This window comes from Podarcis muralis, chromosome 5 (assembly GCF_964188315.1).
Source record: "Podarcis muralis chromosome 5, rPodMur119.hap1.1, whole genome shotgun sequence".
Lineage (NCBI taxonomy): Eukaryota > Metazoa > Chordata > Lepidosauria > Squamata > Lacertidae > Podarcis > Podarcis muralis.
The window spans coordinates 78,137,707-78,155,940 of NC_135659.1; the positions used below are offsets into that span (position 1 = coordinate 78,137,707).

General features: G+C 41.5%; 1 protein-coding gene across 1 annotated transcript in view; it reads left to right on the forward strand.

Moving 5' to 3' along the window:
• The window catches only part of TOP1 (DNA topoisomerase I), a 74,655-nt gene that overhangs the window by 48,075 nt on the left and 8,346 nt on the right, over positions 1-18,234 (forward strand). Inside the window, exons 7-17 of the mRNA XM_028734997.2 lie at positions 535-610; positions 1,166-1,266; positions 5,285-5,400; positions 9,022-9,143; positions 11,134-11,256; positions 11,679-11,866; positions 13,131-13,275; positions 13,741-13,884; positions 14,607-14,792; positions 15,538-15,606; positions 17,658-17,772. Of these exons, the coding sequence (XP_028590830.1) occupies positions 535-610; positions 1,166-1,266; positions 5,285-5,400; positions 9,022-9,143; positions 11,134-11,256; positions 11,679-11,866; positions 13,131-13,275; positions 13,741-13,884; positions 14,607-14,792; positions 15,538-15,606; positions 17,658-17,772 (1,385 nt within the window). The remainder of the gene's footprint in view (positions 1-534; positions 611-1,165; positions 1,267-5,284; positions 5,401-9,021; positions 9,144-11,133; positions 11,257-11,678; positions 11,867-13,130; positions 13,276-13,740; positions 13,885-14,606; positions 14,793-15,537; positions 15,607-17,657; positions 17,773-18,234) is intronic.

Below are 18,234 nucleotides of genomic sequence, written 5' to 3' on the forward strand. Positions count from 1 at the left end.
ACAGTGCTCATCTGGATCCTGCTACTCCATCTGGGACCACTAGGTGCCTGGGATTCACACTGGGTCAGGGCCAGTATCAATCCTCCTACTAGTGTAACCCCTTTCTGCTGCAGAGGGATTTTAAACTCCCCCCCTCCCCCGGTCCTGCAACAGCAAAGAGAAGAAAAGCGATCAGTGCAAATGAGGGGCAACAGGTTGCATCAAATACAAAAATAGCAGATTTTATTTCTTGATTGTATTCTGCAGCAGCCATGTATAATATGGTGTCAGTGTGTGTGTAGCACAGGTAGAGAACTGGCATTTGTCTACAGACGCTGGAAAGTAGCTGTGTCTGTTCATACGGAAGGGGCTTCAGGAAACATATAACAAAGTCAAGCAGCAGGTTTTATCTGAGCCACAAGAATTGGGGTGTTGGTGCTTTTGGAATGCAGGCTACAAGCAGCACAGTGGCAACATTTGTGTGTGGAGGGTGAGAGTAATAAAATCCGGAACTGGAAATAAATGATTTGTTTACAATTGTTGGATCTGTTTCAGTGTCGACTACAAACCCAAGAAGATCAAAACTGAAGATATTAAAAAATCAAAGAAGCGGAAACAGGAAGAAGAGGAGGTTTGGTTGAATTTATATTTTCTGGATCTCTGGGGTAATAACAGGTTGTGGAGAAAGAACACTTTATTTTGCTTAGAATATGCAATTTAGCATTCATCTGAAAACATTAACCAAAAAAACACATGATGTCTCGATCTAGAGTATATGTTAAGATCAGAATGTAGAGATCCTGATTTTTGGCTAGATTCATGCAGAGAGCATACTGGTGGCTGGGCTCTGCTCACCACAAAGTTGCAACTCATCCTCCATCCTTAGGTTAAGTGGTCCTCATCTCCTTTTTTTCTCTACATAATGCCCTTTCACTTCTCTCTGCCTCCTGTATATGGCTTCACCAATTTACTTATGTCATATCATGGTACACTCTGCATGTTAATTGATAATTCCTTGCTACCGGTAGGAAACTGAATAAGTAGTTTGATTCAGACCAAGGGCCATTTTTGTGAGAAGCACATTTCAAATGGTTTCTTACAAAATTTATTTGTTTTAAAATGTAAGAGTATCTTGTAAAACTACTCCCTGTATAGCGTCTCTCTCTTTAAAAAAATCTCTTTTCAGGATATCAAACCCAAGAAAATAAAGAGCAAAGATAAGAAGCCTCCTGAAGGAGACATGAAGAAGAAGAAAACAAAAAAAGAAGAGGAGCAGAAATGGAAATGGTAACACACCTCTGATATTTCAGCCTGTGGCTGGCTGCTTCCTCTTACATCTGAAAAAATGCTGACTGAAAACTCTCTGTGGTTGGACTTCAAAGCTGCAAACAGGATTATCTTCCATTTTAGAGGGAAAAGGAAAACCCCAGTTTGAGCTCTCAGCTAGTTAAGGATTTGTTAGGTTAATAATTGGCTTTCAACCAATTGATTTATCATTGGAACAAAAATTTACTATCCATTTTATTAGAAGTCCTGAGGTACTGAAGTCATAACATTTGTTTCTCTTATTATTAGGTGGCATGTCTATCTGTTATTAGATGGAACATTTAACGGTAGTTTTTTGTTTTCTGTTAATATCAATTTCACTAGCAGCAAAAGTATCACAAAAATTAATCGAAGTTTACAACTAGCACTTTGCTGATTTCATAAAGTTATATTTGCTCAGCAAAAATTGCCAGTCAGGAGCAGTGAAAATGTCCGTTCAAAAAGCCCTCTACCCTTCACTTAAGTACATTTTTTAAACACCCGCTCACAGCCACTGTTCATTATTCATGATGCTATTGTTCACAGAGCATCAGTCTATCAAGGACTATTAGCCCTGTCTCATTTATACCAGTTGCTGGGAATCGCAAGTGTGAACTGTTGCTGCAATCTGGTTCTGATTGTAGGTTTCCCATAGACTGGAACAGGCTGGTGCTTTTAATCTGATCTAGCAGGGCTCTTATCTTCATTTTGTTCTTCCAGTTAGCAGTTGCTTAGACTAAGGGAATGTGTCCCTGTTGCTGAGGTAGCCAGACCAATGGTCCCTTGAATTATACTAGCAAGTGGACCCCCTCAGTCTACACCTTTTTATCAAGGGATAGAAAACACTGCTGCATCATTTTAGAACAGGCGAAATCATAGAATCTTAGAATTGGAAGGGACCTTGAGGGTCATTTTGTTGAACTCCTTGCAAGGCAGGAATCTCAACTAAAGCATCCATGACAGATGGCCATCCAACTTCTGCTTAAAAACTTCCAAGGAAGGTTTTTGAAACATTCCTATTTCCCAGCCCCGCAAAAAATAGCTTGGCACCTAATTTTAAAGTTGGACTCTACTAATTAATCCACTGAAGCTTTAGTTGACGAATCTAACAGTTGAAAGCTTACCTCCTTTGAACCATAATAATACTTTTTGTAGTTCTGCTTATTTTCTTACTTTCCAAACTAGTATGCCTTTTGCAAGAGAATCACTCTTTATAAAACTTCATGACTCTTGCTTTTGTGTTACAAACATGCTGCTTAGCCTTCCTTCAAAACGTTAACCCTTACAGGCTGCAGTCCACAAACTAAACCAACCTTTTTAGGCATATGCAGCGATGTAAAGCTAGTCTTTTTTTCTTTTTTCTTTTTTTAACTAACATTCCTGAGCATTAGCCTACCTCATACCACAAGGAATTTTAAAAGAAGTCTGTGAAAGCAACTGTCTAAGATTGAAAATTCAAGGCCTTATGCATGGAGTAATGCATGGCATCCCTCCACGGTTTTCTGGATCAAGGCTGATTTGATCCTGAATTTTGCTTAAAATGGACACAGTGCTAACAGTCTCGTAATGGTGTATTGCATTGCAATCCACTTTGTGCAGCAGTGTGTTTTGAATAACTTTTTGGTGTTTGTTCTTTAGTTCTGTACTTTTGGCTAACCAACTCCCAGTGTTTCGAGATACACTCCTTGGAGAGAGGCTGTGTCAACAAACTGATTAAGTGAAAACATTCCAGCAGATATTTAAACATACTTTATGGCTTCAAAACCCGAGGATCGTTTTCATTGAGAATTTGTTGGCAGTTTCAATAGAAAATAGTTCTGAGGAAGAGCTTGTGGTATTCACCTTAATTTTCCTTTGCTTTATGCTTCTTGTTTCTGTGTTTCATCGTGAAACACGATGCCCATTACAATGCAGGGCACTCTGTCTTTACTTTTCTGTACTTTAAATTTAAAATATGAATGTAAGGAATAGATTTTTTAAAAATGTATTGTAATATGTGCACGTGTCAGGGAGCCACGATTGGCCATTGCTGCTATGTCTCCCCACCACTGTTTTGCAGCCTAACACCAGCTGATAAACGTCAAGAGTTCTAGGGGAAAAACAAACACATGGCCAAGCAGATATCTCAAGCTTAATGTAGAGTTCTTCATCCATGCTTTCTTGCTGGTTCTTACCATTGCCCACTCCCACCCTTGTACCCTGTGGAGCACAGCAGCCACACTTTTGAAGTGATCCTGCTTTCAAATAAAAACTGTTAGCCCACGTTGCCCAATTAACTCCCAGAAATTTGCATGTAATTCTGCTGGTGATGCCCCCCCCCCCCCCACTTCAAGCAGATCTGACAGAGTGAAAGACCAGGGGGTATTGAGGGGGTGGAGAGATGCCAGTTGTTTTAAAAGGATCCTGTTTGGTTGGGTTTTAGAGTTTAGGGTTTTAGAGGAGTAATGCCAACCTTCTATCAGATTTTAGAGGAGTAATGCCAACCTTCTATCAGATAAGTAATATGAGGAATCAAGCTATTATTCTCAGCACTAGTTGTAGTGGTAGATAAAGTCTTTCTGTATTCCCACATAGCCAGGGGTGAAAATGGCTAAGGTCTAAGTCATAGCAACTCTTTCCAAGTGGTAGAGCTGGTGAAACTAGCATGGAGGTAATTTATGATACTTTGGGCTGCTTCCAATGTTTCTTTTTATCTTTTAGGATCTTTCTGTATCCCCATCCAACCACTATTTCTTTTGGAGCTACTTCACACAGTGTGTGATAGCTGCAGGACACCTTAAAAACTGTTGCTAAGAGCTCTTTCCACACAGTAATAAAGTGGAAGCTAAAATATCCTCTCCCCTCCTCTCTCCCTTCCTGCCTGGTATACACCATAGAAAAACGTTGAGGAGTATCTCTGCTCTCTGTATGTTTCTACACACAATGAAAACAAAACTTTTTAAAAATAGCATCTACCCACCCTTTACCCAGTGCCTGCTTCTGCTGTAAGATATTATGTGACCTTCAGTTCTGCCGCTTGAAATACAGATAGACTAAACACATAAGTCAGTTGCTAAGTGAATCTAGGAAGAAAGATATGGCTCACTGGTGATACGTTGTGAATCCCTGTACCGGAATGCCTATTTCAGGTTTTTCTGTAGAGACATGACAAGTACCTGAGAATTTGAGCCTTTCAGGTTTGGATTTAGTGTTATTGCAGAAAAGTGTCATCCCCTGCTGCCAGTACAACCCAACAGACTTCTAAGTGGGGATGAGTTTGGCCTGTGCCATTTCTGTACCTCAAGCAACATTAATCATCATTTCCCTCTTCTGACCACAGGAGAGGTCACTGACCCTAGTGCAGGTTACTCTGGGGATTTCTTCTCCTTGTTGCTTTTACTAACACCCCAAGTGGTGTATACAAGTAAGACATGCATCTAAACTGACATAAAAACAATGCTAGCTTCGTTGTGAAGAAGCCTGGAATATATTGTCTTGCTTGTGAGGCAGTCAGAAAGTGCTGGCTGATAAATGCAGACATGGGTAATGTGTGTAGCACAACGGGTTGGCTTTCTAGATTAAAATATAATAGAAGTTTTGTGTGAATAAATGAAACAAAACAAAACCCATGTGCCCTGAGGGAAGGTGGAAATGAGGAAGCCCAGGCGAAGAAGAATATAACCACCAAGTCCTAAGAGAACTGTTGGGGCAGCCCCACCCCAGCCTTTCCTGGGGCTTCTTAAGAAATACCTATATCCTCTCAGGGAAGTCAGAGGCAAGGAAGCTGAGAATATTTTGTACCATTTCCTGTTCTAATATGCTAAATTATATTGAGTGTCTTGGCAGAAAGGCATTATAAAAATGAAAGAAGTAAATGGAGTAAATGAAAGGATGGATTGTTGAATTTGCTGAATTGACTAATTTTAGCATTCATGATGCCCCATTTGTAGATTCTGAATCCATATGGCATTTGAATGAGTACATGTTTCTCTCTCCCACCCCCCACCCCTTTTTTTTAAAGGTGGGAGGAAGAGCGCTATCCTGAAGGTATTAAGTGGAAATTCTTGGAACACAAAGGCCCTGTGTTTGCACCACCGTATGAACCTGTGCCTGAAAATGTCAAATTCTACTATGATGGTAAGCTACTAAAGGCTGGTGTTTGGTGGAGAAATAGGTGTTTTTATAATGAGCATTCATAAGGCAGAAAAAGCTATACTGGGAGACCTTGTAGGGAGGGTCATCCCATGCTGGTAAAATGTGGCTGATGGTTTATATATTTGTTGGAATTTCATCTGCACAACCATGCAACCAGTACTGGATTCTGGAGTCTGCTGAGTACAGGTCTGTCCATCTCCCTTTCCTCCTCCTCCATTCAAGGCTTGTGATGTGACAATCCTTAACCCTCTTGTCCCCCTGTGTGGACAGTGAATTGTGACTGGTGCAGAGACAGGATACAGTGTTCCCTTGTGCTCCCTGATGTCTGCACAGAAGTGCTGGATCATTTCCATAGCTGTGAATACAGTGTCATTTAGAAATGTTAAAGCATTAGTAGCAGGAAGGAAAGATACATAATTGCATAGGAAGACACTTGTGAAGTATCCAGTCATATTAAATGAGGTTTGTTTTGAGAAAGTGGAATGAATTTCAGTGGTGGGTTCTCACAGCAAAAGTTGTTCAGAGATAATGCTTTTTCCCCTTTCATTTTTTTTAATGACAGTGAGTGCTGTCTGGTAATAATATTTTCCTTTAAAGTGGTTTTATTTTTCAAGTCTGACCCAGTACCGTTGTTTTTGGCAGCGGAATTCCTCATGTGCAGCTGATGTGCATTCATTGCCTACATGCATCTTTCCAGTTAGAATGCAAGGCATGTTCTCATTGAGGGCCACTTCTAGTTCTGTCTTGCTAAAGCTGGTTGAGGGTCCTTTGTTTCCAGAGCAAGGTATTGCCACTTAACATACTGTCCCTGCCCAATGACCAAAGGTCAATTCAGAGATTATCCATATCTTCTTCCCACCCTATCCCTGTTGAATTTCCTGGTTCTGACTCATCTGTAATGACTGTTGGAACCTTTCCAGTGTTTGAGAGATTAAATTTACTGAAAAGGAGGTTGACATGACTATTTATGCTGGCTCCGGAGATTGCTGCCATCATTAGAAACTACTTTTTCAAGTTCCTTTAAAATATGAAATGTGAGAGGGATTAATTGGCCCATGTGAGTTAGTTGAAAGCTTATGGCATCTATGCCCAAGTAATCTCCCCAAGCAAGTTTGTGAGCAATTTAAATTAACTTGATATTTATATTTTCAGGGGAATAAACACCTCTGGTCCTATCACAGTGAAATCAGTTGAATGCAGTTTGACCAAGCTGCCACTAATGTATAAAATCCCCAAATGGTTTATATTCAGCCTCCCTACCAAATCATCCTAGAAACTGTCTTAATAGCACATGAACACTCGATGTAGTTACTGGTCTCATTCAGAAATTACGTTAACCTTGTTTTATCATTATGAGACCACAGGCATTGGACTGTACATTTCATTCTCCATTTTCTACCTCCTTCGTGCTCAAAGATAGATAGAAGCAGGGACCCAGTCCCTTTCTGATCGTACTTCTGAGTATTCGAAAGGACAAACCTCAGATTGTACCTCTGTGCCCTTGTGAGTTTGATATCCCTATCAGAGCACAAAATGTCAAGTGAACATCATTCCTATGTTCCCAATCTTCCAAAATAGATGTTACAAAATAGATCAGATGGCCATAAATCTTTTACAACATTCAGAAGTGCTCTTCTTAGCAGTTTTCTGTAGTACTTTTCTATAGTTTACTTCCTTTAAGCTAGATGGAAAATTCCTCTCCCCCCCCCCCCAGGGCACACCCTATGCATCATGAAGACTCCATATTGCCTTCTCTGTCTGCCTTAACTATACCAGTACAAGTAGTGGCTGGATTGGATTTCACAGGAATCCATTATTCTGAAACGATGCCAACTCTTTAGGCTGCTGGCAAGTGAGATATTTGTTCCTGTTTGCTATTGCTGTGGAATGCTGGCAAGCACCTTCTCTGGGTGCACTGAAGACTGGTGTGACGTTAACACTGTCTGGGCCTACATTAGTCACATTGGTTAGAAAGGGGGAGATGTTGGGTCTGCAGCGCATTGATGCAGCAATTGCTTCCCCCTTGAGCTGTGGGAAAAATCTGCCTTTCTGTGCAGCTAGTTATTTCATGCTGAGCCTCTATTACAATTCTTCAGTCAAGGGGAAAGAGGACAGTCACGAATCACTGGTATATCAAGCAGGCAGCCTTTTAACAACAACTTTTTAAGCCAGTGGAGTTAGAAATACCAGTGTCCTCTCACACAGCACAAAATCAGCCCAATATGGAGGACTCTTGTGCCAGTTATATGATCCTCAAGAACAGGATAAAGAGGAAGACAGTCTGATGATGGGCATGTCAGCTATTACATTTTCTGCCATGAGAGCCTGATGCCTTTATCCGTTGCTTCATGCATATAATGGGGTCGGCCCCACTAGGACTAGTGGAAGCCAATGTTGTTATGTGGGAGCATACAGCTGAACTACTATGATGCATGGAAATCCTTTGATTGCTTCACCTCTTGTAGACTAATAGGATTGAACTCGCTGTAGTCAGAGAAGAGTCTCACTGTACATCCACGGGGGAAGAGTTAAGAGATTCCATCATCCTGTATTCTAATTCCAAATCAGTTATCTGAATGCTGTTGCAAATTATCTGGAAATAGCGAAAGCCACACACAGGAGGATGCCGTTGGCAAACTCGGGGTACCCTTGAGGTTTGCAGAAGTGCAAGAAGACTTGGGCAGAGGAACTAAGAAGGAATAACTCCACTCCTCTTCAATAATACCAAACAAACCCTGAATGTGTTCAATGCCTGCAGACTGACAGTTGAGTGGGAATGGGATGGTGTGACTGGGTAAAGAGGATGGTAGAAAAGACTCAGAGAAATAAAAAGAAAGGTGTTTTATTTTTTTAAGTATCTCCAGAGAAGGAAGTGAGAGTTAATAGAACTCAATGGATAAATTCAAAACATTAATGCCATACTTCATTGGAGAGTGCACTTCTTCCTAAGGGCAGAGCTGGAGCACATTCCTGAGTGGAATAGCTCCCCCTACTGGATTAGACAGGCAGCGTCTGAGATGGCTGGGTTTCTTAACTTAGCCTTGTCCTCTTCAGTGTGCTCTTTCTACTGTTTGGGAGCTAATTCCTCCTCTCCTTGTTTGTATGTTGGTCATTTCGCATATTAACACGGTTCCAGGGTCTCCCTCTTTAATGGAGCAAAAATTCCTGTGCTCTTCCTCTGAAAGCAAAACAGGAACCCAAGATTGGAGTACCTGACTTCATTCGCTTCTGAAAAAAACTTAGAATCAGACCCAACACTATTTTCATGCTAACTTATGTAAAGATGCTGGGTTAGGTTAGTGAATGTAAAGTAAAATTGTACTGCCCATAGTAAAATTTGGAGCCCAGTGTGTGACTTTGGTTACAGCCCTCCTCCTCCTGACCCCTGGCTTCCCCTGAAACACAAGGATGTTCAATAACTTGTTTGCAGGGTCATTATTTTGGCTGTGCATTGTATATTCACAGAGGGCCAACGCTGGGGAGGGATGTTCCTGGATCCCTTAGAGAGAAGGTAAGAGGAGTAGGCTGGTTGAGGGGTTGAGCGTCTGTAGGATGCCACCTCATTTTTTCCTGTTTCCTCATGGATTGCCTTCTCTGTTGTAGGTAAAGTTATGAAGCTCAGTCCCAAAGCAGAAGAAGTAGCAACGTTCTTTGCAAAAATGCTTGATCACGAATACACTACAAAGGACATATTCAGGAAAAACTTCTTCAAAGACTGGAGAAAGGTATGGTCGAGGTTATGGAAGGGTGGGAGTATTTGGTTCCTTAGGTAGCTAAAGTAGGCATGCAGTTTGCCACTTGCCTGGACACCTGCTAAATTGTTGCTTTTAAGGTAGTTGCAGATGGCTCATTCCTTCTTTGCTTCCTCATTGAACACTTGGGGTTCTGTGCTTGAGGAAGGGCAGGAAATTTGCTTCTGTTTGCCTTCGGCGTTTCCCAACAGCCAGTCACTGTTACTGCATGTGCAACTTTCAGTGAGTGAGTAAGAGAGAATATGAAATGTTCTGGGGAGGAATAGAACAGATTTGCTACATTTTGTTTGGCTGAGAAAAGAGAGAAACTCCTACAACAGGAAGGAGAAGAAGAGAAAGAAGCAAAGAAAGCAGATTCCTACTTGTGCTATAAGGGGGCAGGAGGAGAGTCGAGAGGAAATCTAAGCCAGAGATGTGAAGTCAACCCTCCTCCATTTGGCAAATAGAGAATTTCCTTGTAGTGTTTAAGCAGGAGGGTTGATTTGTTCATGAGTGAGGTTTACATTCGGCTTTTGTATTTTGGGATATTTAGAATTCACAGATAAATTGCTTATTCAAAGAAATTTTGTGCCCCCCAGTTTGTAGTCAATGTTGTCTAGTAAGTAAATTAGGTTTTTAAATAAATATATTTTGCAAGTTAAATTATATTATGCTTGTGTATGCTCATGGTTGCCAAGATTTAAGCAGTTGGAGCTTAAATAATGCCTTAGACTAGAGGCATCTTGTCTGGTATCCATTGTTGTACCTGTATCCTAAAGTTGGGAACTACAAGAGCTGTCAGCCATGCGAAGAAGAGACAGCTCCTTTTGCCTGGTGATAGCAGTGCTGCCTAATATTATGGTTAAGTTGAAATGGTTTAATTATTACTATTTTTTTACTTTGTGTGAAGCACTGTCCTAGAATGGCCACAAACTGTCTGAAACGGTGAAATGTGTCTGGGTTTCACAGGCACGTTCTACTTAAACTCTATGGACCAGGAACCTTTTATTAAAAGCTTTCCTGACTAGAATCAATCTGCCAAGTGATGAAGTATATTAAATAGGCTGTCACGGGTGACCCAGGATTGGCAGGCTGGCTGGCTGCGTTCTCTTCTCTTCCATGTAACATGGAACAAGTATGATCAAAATAATGTATACTAGCTAGTGTAGTATCATTGGATGACATTGGACCACTTTTTCAACCATCTTTCACTGTTGTTGTGAAGATGAAATGGTTGGAGAGAAGTACCATATTCTGCCTTTAGCTGCTTGGAGGAAATCATTTCTCAGCCTAGATACCTCACAGCATTCTTCACATAAACTGAGAGAGCTTCCTATATTTCACTCTGGAGTCCTAGGAGATAGGGATACTTCTGTAATAAACAATGCCTGCAGGAGCATTGTTCAAGTGCAATATTTGGCACCCTGAGAGTCTTAGCATTCTTTAAAAAAGCTCGAATATCAAATCCATCCTGGGCAATGCCTGGTGAAAAATTTAATAATTAGAGGAAAGCTAAGAAGGGCTTCCTGAGTCCAGGCGTGTGAATCTGCACAGCAATCTGGAATTCTTCCTTGCCTCCCTCTTTCCATTCGGTTCTGTGCTCCTCATTCTGTCCCTGAAAGGGGTTTAAAATCAAGTTTTCAAGCTCCCTTGGAAATAACATGAAATTATAGGAATGTACTTGACATACAGTCCCTGACTTCAGAGGCTTCTTTGGTGTAGAATGTTGATAAGGTTTCATCTCTCAGCACTGAGTGTGGTTTGCTGAAGGATGCCTTCTTTCTTAATTAGATGTTAATAACTCTCAAAGATGAAACCATGATGTTCTTCCATTCTGCATTTGGCCTTTTACAGGTATATAGCTCTTGTTGTAACTTCACTGATCTTATATATGATAGCAGCATCCAAACTGACTTTGCTGAAAACAAGGTGGAGTGCAGTTTCCTTTTTAAGCGTTTTACAGATTCAGATTTCTTTTTTGCAGGAAATGACCCATGAAGAAAAGAGTACCATCACCAGCCTCAGCAAGTGTGACTTTAACCATATGAGTCAGTATTTCAAAGCCCAGTCGGAAGCCAGAAAACAGATGACCAAGGAGGAAAAACAGGTAACTTGATTTAGAATTTGTTGTTGTTGTTTCAAGGTGCCAACAAAGGGTACAGTCTAATATGATGGGTGCTAAATGGTGAATTAAGGAAGGGATTAAAGGCTGGCCCAGAGATAAGACTTCAGATAAATGAGAAGTGTGGTTGAGATGGGCTAGTCATGGTGGAAGGATGGGATCTTGAAATGCTGGGGATATTTCAAGTTGTTTCTAAACTGTGTTGAGTAGGCCTGTGACTATTAACACTCTCAAAATCACAACCTCTTTCCTTCACTGTGCTTTGCTGTACTTGTAAAATGCCTCTTGCAGCACAACCTGGATGGAGCTAATGAATTTCTTGTAACTCTGGTTCTGAATAATTTATAGTGTGGTTTGGAGTGTGTTGTAATTTTTTCCTTTTTTGTGGGTGTTTTGTTTCCCCCTAGAAAATTAAAGAGGAGAACGAGCGGTTATTAAAAGAATATGGCTATTGTATCATGGATAACCATAAGGAAAGAATTGCCAACTTTAAGATTGAGCCTCCGGGTCTCTTCAGAGGGCGTGGAAACCATCCCAAAATGGGCATGCTGAAGAGGCGGATAATGCCAGAAGACATCATCATCAATTGTAGCAAGTGAGCATGGAAGATTTCACACACTAGCTAGGAGTGACTTTTGGTTATAATGCGTAGCAGCTGTGTTCAGGCTTTTCGCTCTGGATAGCCTCTCTGCCAAGTAGAATCTGTTGTTACTTTGTAGGGTCTCTCCTTTAACATAAGTGCAGCCCAAGAGTTGAAGTCCAGTACATACCACGTAAAGTTTCACTTGTGAACTTTTCACCGTAGTTCACAAACAACTGTCAAATCATTAGTTTGTTTCTTTAAAAAAAGGTATTGTGAACTGGCAAAACTCAAATGTTTGTATCTATTTATTAATTTTTAAATATTAGTGGGTGGTGGTGGTTGCATTTCCACCCTTCTTTTTCCTTCGGAAAGCTCAAAGTAGCTTACTTTGAGACAAACAGGCATTCTACTGTTCAGCCTAAGACTTGGTTAGCTTTAAGAAATCACTCACCTTATATCACTTCAGACCAGTTTCCTAGCTCACAGACTCCATCGTATCTCTTTAACTTTAATAGATTGTGGAGGGTATAACCCCATCACAACTTGGTCCCTGGTATACTGTAATAACATGGGATCTCTCTTACCCAATGTTTACTGTGTCAGACCTGTTGAAAAAATCTGCAGTTCAGGACATGGTAGCTTATATTTTAAGGCAAAAGAGCAATTTGCCCAGTTTCAGAAGACCTTAGAATATTGATAGCCTGGTCTGCCTCAGGAGCAAAGTATTATATTCAGTAAGCAAGGTTTGGGCAAGGCAGGACTGGATAGTGAGAGCTGATGGAGTGAGGTCAGATTTCAGCTGCTTAGGCAGTTTAGTATTTCTGCAAAAGTGATTTGTAGAAGCGTGAGGGCAGGGTAAAGGTTGCAGAGGGAAAGGCTTCTTAACATACCTCAACAGGGCTGTTTCAAAACATTACAGTGTCTAAATTGCATAGTAGTTTTTAACATGCCAATAAGCTTAAAATTGTTGTTTTTATTTGTAAGAATAGCATAGGCCTTGTTTGCTTTAAAACCTTTAAGAACCTTAAAGCAGATATATTGATGCAAACATTTACTTGTTTTTCTGATTGCCAGGCTTGAGGCCTATAAATATCTGGCAAATCTAGACAGTTCATATTGTGACTTTCATTTCAATTAATGGTGCCAGCTTCGATTACAATGAATTAAACTGAATAAATTATTTCCTGGTTGTATTTTGCTGTTATTCACAGTTTGTAGTCTTTTCAGTTTTGAAATCATTGTTGTGTTCTTGTCCCCCCCCCCCCCCCCTGTACAGAGATTCAAAAGTTCCTCCCCCTCCCCCTGGACATAAATGGAAAGAAGTCCGGCATGATAACAAGGTGACCTGGTTGGTGTCATGGACAGAGAACATCCAAGGATCTATTAAGTACATCATGTTGAATCCCAGTTCTAGAATCAAGGTGATAGTTTGTCTGAAAACTTGCAAGCTACTTCTGACATGCCCAATGCTCTGTATCATAGGAATCTTCCCTGTACTGCTCCATCTAGTTCGGCAGCATCTACACTGACTGCAAGCAGCTCTCCAGGATTTCAGACGGGAGTCTTTCCCAGCCCTTCCTGGAGATGCTGGAATTGAACCAGGGACTACTGAACTACTGACCGTTCCTAAGGAATCAATGTGTCATTAAATGGAAGATCCAAAGAGTACTTCATTACTTTTTTGCGACTCTGCTACCAGCTTAGTGGGTCTTTAAAACTTCTTAACCCCTTAGGCACTTCTGAAATAGGCAATAATGTTCAAGTCGAATAATGTCTGTACAGTGGGAATCTTGGAAAAGTATTCTTAAAATATGTTCTATCTCCAAACTGGAGCTTCTATGCTTTGGAGCAGGTCATCATGTTATTCCTTGTGATTGCCTCTGCAGGGTGAGAAGGACTGGCAGAAATATGAGACTGCTCGGAGACTGAAGAAATGTGTAGATAAGATTCGAAATAATTATCGAGAAGACTGGAAGTCCAAAGAGATGAAAGTGCGGCAGAGGGCGGTTGCACTGTACTTCATTGACAAAGTGAGAATCTGTCACTTTTCCAGTTCCTTCCTTTTTTTATTGCCTAGGCAGGGCTCCTCGGCCTAGACTTGTTGAAGCATTGGTTTGAAACTGATAAGCTTCTAAGCGCAACGGTACTAAATGTGCTGGAGAGATGTTTGAAGTAGGTGCCAATGGAATTGAATATTCCAGAAATATTTCTAAAGCAGAGATGGGAAGCTTTCCTTGGCAAATGCACTGCTTTTTGTGATTGCTTAACTATGAGCTGAATGAGTACGGGTAAAATTCTGCCCACTTTCCTCGGGACACCTCTGCATATGTACATACATGCGCACACAATTTACTTTTTGCAATGCTGTTAAGAGGTGGCAGCTAAAGTGAGCAGATCTATTCTGGAATCAAATGATGATAAATGGAATTTTGCGGCAACATCAGTGCTAAAATTGGCACTAACTTACCCATAAGCACTGCCCCGTGTTAGCTCAGTAAGGCATGTGGACGGCACACAGACAGGCCCCCAGTCACCTAAGCAAATAGATAACATGGGACCAAGCCTAGTGTATTCTTTCAGTTGCATTTACAAATGCTATAATCTCAGCTCTGGAGTTTAAACTGATAGCTTCTTAGCACAAGGAATCCTGAAGCAGCTTCTCACTGGCGAACCAATGGTGTTAAAAATGCCTCCTGTTTTGAATGCTATTTGTGACATCTCTCTGCCTTCTTTCATTGTTTCATATTTGCAGCTTGCTCTGAGAGCTGGTAATGAGAAAGAGGAAGGGGAGACGGCTGACACAGTGGGCTGCTGCTCCCTCCGTGTAGAACATATTAATTTGCATCCGGAGTTGGATGGCCAGGAATATGTGGTAGAATTTGACTTCCTTGGAAAGGATTCCATACGATACTACAACAAAGTCCCCGTTGAGAAAAGGGTAAGAATTTTTTCTTGTGCACTTAACATTTAATGAAAGGGAGTCTGAGAAGTCTTCTTACTGAATTGTCTTTCTTCTGGTGAGTCTTTAGATCTCACCTTGAGTAAGTACAGTGTCCATCTGGACATAAATATTTCACATCTTGGAGTCATAGAAATGTAGATTTGGATGGGACCACAAGGGTCATCTAGTCCGACCCCCTGCAATGCAGGAATTGTTTTGCCCAAAGACCCACAACCCTGAGATTAAGAGTCTCACGCTCTTACCAACTGCATCTAACAAGGAGGTTCCATTTAACCTTCATGGTTAATGGATCCTTCTTTAATTTTCTTTTTCTTCATGTCTCCATAGTGTTAATTGTTTTTATAAAGTTGTGTAGCTCACCCCGCCCCCCAAAATCATCTCTACCTTAGTGCTTTCAGCCTGTTCTTATTGGGAAGGCACCCCAGTTCTTTAATATACCTCTTCACTCAGGAAAACATTTGTTGCTTCTTTCCCCTCCCCCCCCCCACACCACTGATGAATAGTGGTCTATGTACTCCTATCCCTTGTTTGCAGGATCCACCAACACACTTCCTGTAGGCCAGTAGAGAACAGTGTTCCTTCAGCATTGTGTACATGGAAGCATGGACATGTGAATTAGTGAGGGGCACGTTATACCACCATCAAGTTGGAATGATGTCCATCCAGTTTCTTTTTTTCATGCTCTAATGGTCTTCTTCTCTCCCATCCGTTTGCCTTGTAGGTTTTTAAGAATCTTCAGTTGTTCATGGAAAACAAACAGCCTGAAGATGACCTCTTTGATAGACTTAATGTGAGTGCCTTCCATACCTGGTACTTGAGAGTTAATCATAAATGATAACCTTGGCTGGATTTTTTAATTGGAATTCTTGCTGTGATTATGGTTCCCTTTACACTGGCTTGGAAAAGGGTGCAATTTTTAACAGGCTGCTTATGGTGCAGGCAGTTTTGTATTTATCAGAAGAGTTCATGGAACTGAAATCTGCCCTCGTAGACACTGCAATGTAGCAGCAGTTTGAGAGAAGGATGTGTGATACAGTACTGCGGGCTTGTTTCTGTTTCTCTATTTTAATTTGGGGTTTGGTTTTAGTGTTGCATCACAATTGATTGCATTCCTCTTTCGTTTATCCTATAAGCTGCCCTGAGAACTTTTTGTTATAGGGTGCCCTGTAAAGATTGAAAACACATAAAAATGTGTAACACAAGCTCCATTGTTTACCATCGGGATTTTGGGCTTCCACTCCTATCAGCCCCAGCTAGCATGGCTCATGGTCAGAGATGATGGGAACTGGCTGTAGTCCAAAGAGGTTCAGAGGATTGTTATTACCAGCTTACCAGTTCACTAAATCCGCTTTCAGGCATTTATTCTGGGGACACTGAGTATACTGGTGGGGCTGGCGGGGGGACGGGACGGGACGGGACAGGCTCCACTTCTGATCTACATGCATCTGAAGAGAACACTCTAATGCAGGCACCCCCAAACTCGGCCCTCCAGCTGTTTTGGGATTACAACTCCCATCATCCCTAGCTAACAGGACTGGTGGTCAGGGGTGATGGGAGTTGTAGTCCCAAAACAGCTGGAGGGCCAAGTTTGGGGATGCCTGCTCTAATGAATGCATATAGATGGAAGCAGAAACAGTTTCCCATGATCTCCCCACCTACCAAGCATTCATAAGTCCCTACTACAGATAGGTAGCCGTGTTGGTCTGCCATAGTCAAAACAAAACAAAAATTCCTTCCAGTAGCACCTTAAAGACCAACTAAGTTAGTTCTTGGTATGAGCTTTCGTGTGCATGCACACTTCTTCAGATACACTTCTTCAGTGTATCTGAAGAAGTGTGCATGCACACGAAAGCTCATACCAAGAACTAACTTAGTTGGTCTTTAAGGTGCTACTGGAAGGAATTTTTTTTGATAAGTCCCTACGTAAGAGTTGGAGAAAGAGGTGGAATCCAAAAGATTCACCACACGTTAAATGCCTGACATCATATAGCGTTGGGTGGATCCATGCCTTTCGGAAAGCAGCAGGGATCTGGTTCTGTTCCAGAGCTCCTGAGTGCAACAATGTCAGCAGTGCCAAATTTAAACAGTGCTGAAGGTAAGCTGCCAAAAAACGTGCACTCCCAGTTGTTCCTTGGCAGCTGCCTCTTCTGATATGCATGTGTCATCAGGGGAGTGTCAAGGAGGTGTGACCTGCCAAAGATGTCCATGTGGACCAAATTGGCTCACCTGGTGGGCTTAATTTGACACACAGGCTGGAGGTGGTCTTTCACCCCCCCCCCAAAAAAAAAAAAAATCTGGAAAGGGTTTAAGACTAGCTTGAATAGATGAGTTTGTCCCTCTTGGAATTTTAGTTGGAGTATCTGCGTCACATGAAAAGGAAATGTGTCTTTCTTGTACAAAATACCCCAGCCTCCCCAACTGCAGACTCTACCTTTTTGTTGCTGTAGTAGTAGTAGTAGTAGTAGTAGTAATATTATCTGCTTCCATGCCATGCCCACAACCATTTTCCCCAGTTGCATCTGTTAGTGTATCTGCCCCTTCTGCTGAATTGTCATATAGCTCATAAGTGACCTGCCAGATGCCTATGGAAAGCCCAGATGCAGGATCTGAGTGCAGCAGAGCCCTTCTCACTTGTGATTCGCAGCAACTGGTATTCAGAGGCATACTTCCTTGGACAGCAGAGGTAGAACATATCCATGGTGGCTACCAGCCACTGATAGGCTCATCCTCCCACTTCCCATCTCCTCAAATTACGAGAGTAAGGAGGGTACACAGGTTGAGGTGTTCTGCTGATGAATGCTGGAATTAATTTAATCCTCCTTCTTTATTTCTTCCCCTTAGACTAGCATCTTAAATAAGCATCTTCAAGACCTTATGGAAGGACTTACAGCCAAGGTATTTCGAACGTATAATGCCTCCATTACGCTACAGCAGCAGCTAAAGGAGCTCACAACTGGCAAGTACTTTTTGGATTAGCACACCTCATACTTTTCTGTTTCTGTGTTGATTGTAACATCGATCCAAATGCAGGCTTAAGAGCCACTGACTGGAAATGACTTGGGCTTCTCCACAGTTCCATGTTCTGTTCAGAGGAAATTATTTTTGAACCACATTGAACAAAGTTCCAAAGTTGCTGTTGTGGCTAGCTGACCTTCTGAAGAGGAAGGAACTGAAATCTGTGCCTTTCCAAGTCCATTTTGGATTTGAAATGTGCCCAGCAGTACCTTGAATTAGGTCAGAGGCAGCTTGTCATCCAGTGCCAAGTGGCGAAGAATGTCAAAGGAGACCACAGAATTCTTAAAACAACTGTGGTTTCCAAGAGATCTTCAAAGGTGTATTGAAACATTTCAAATAGGAACGGTGTCTGTGACTTGCCTTTGCAAACCTGGTGCCCTCCAAATGTTTTGGACTACAACTT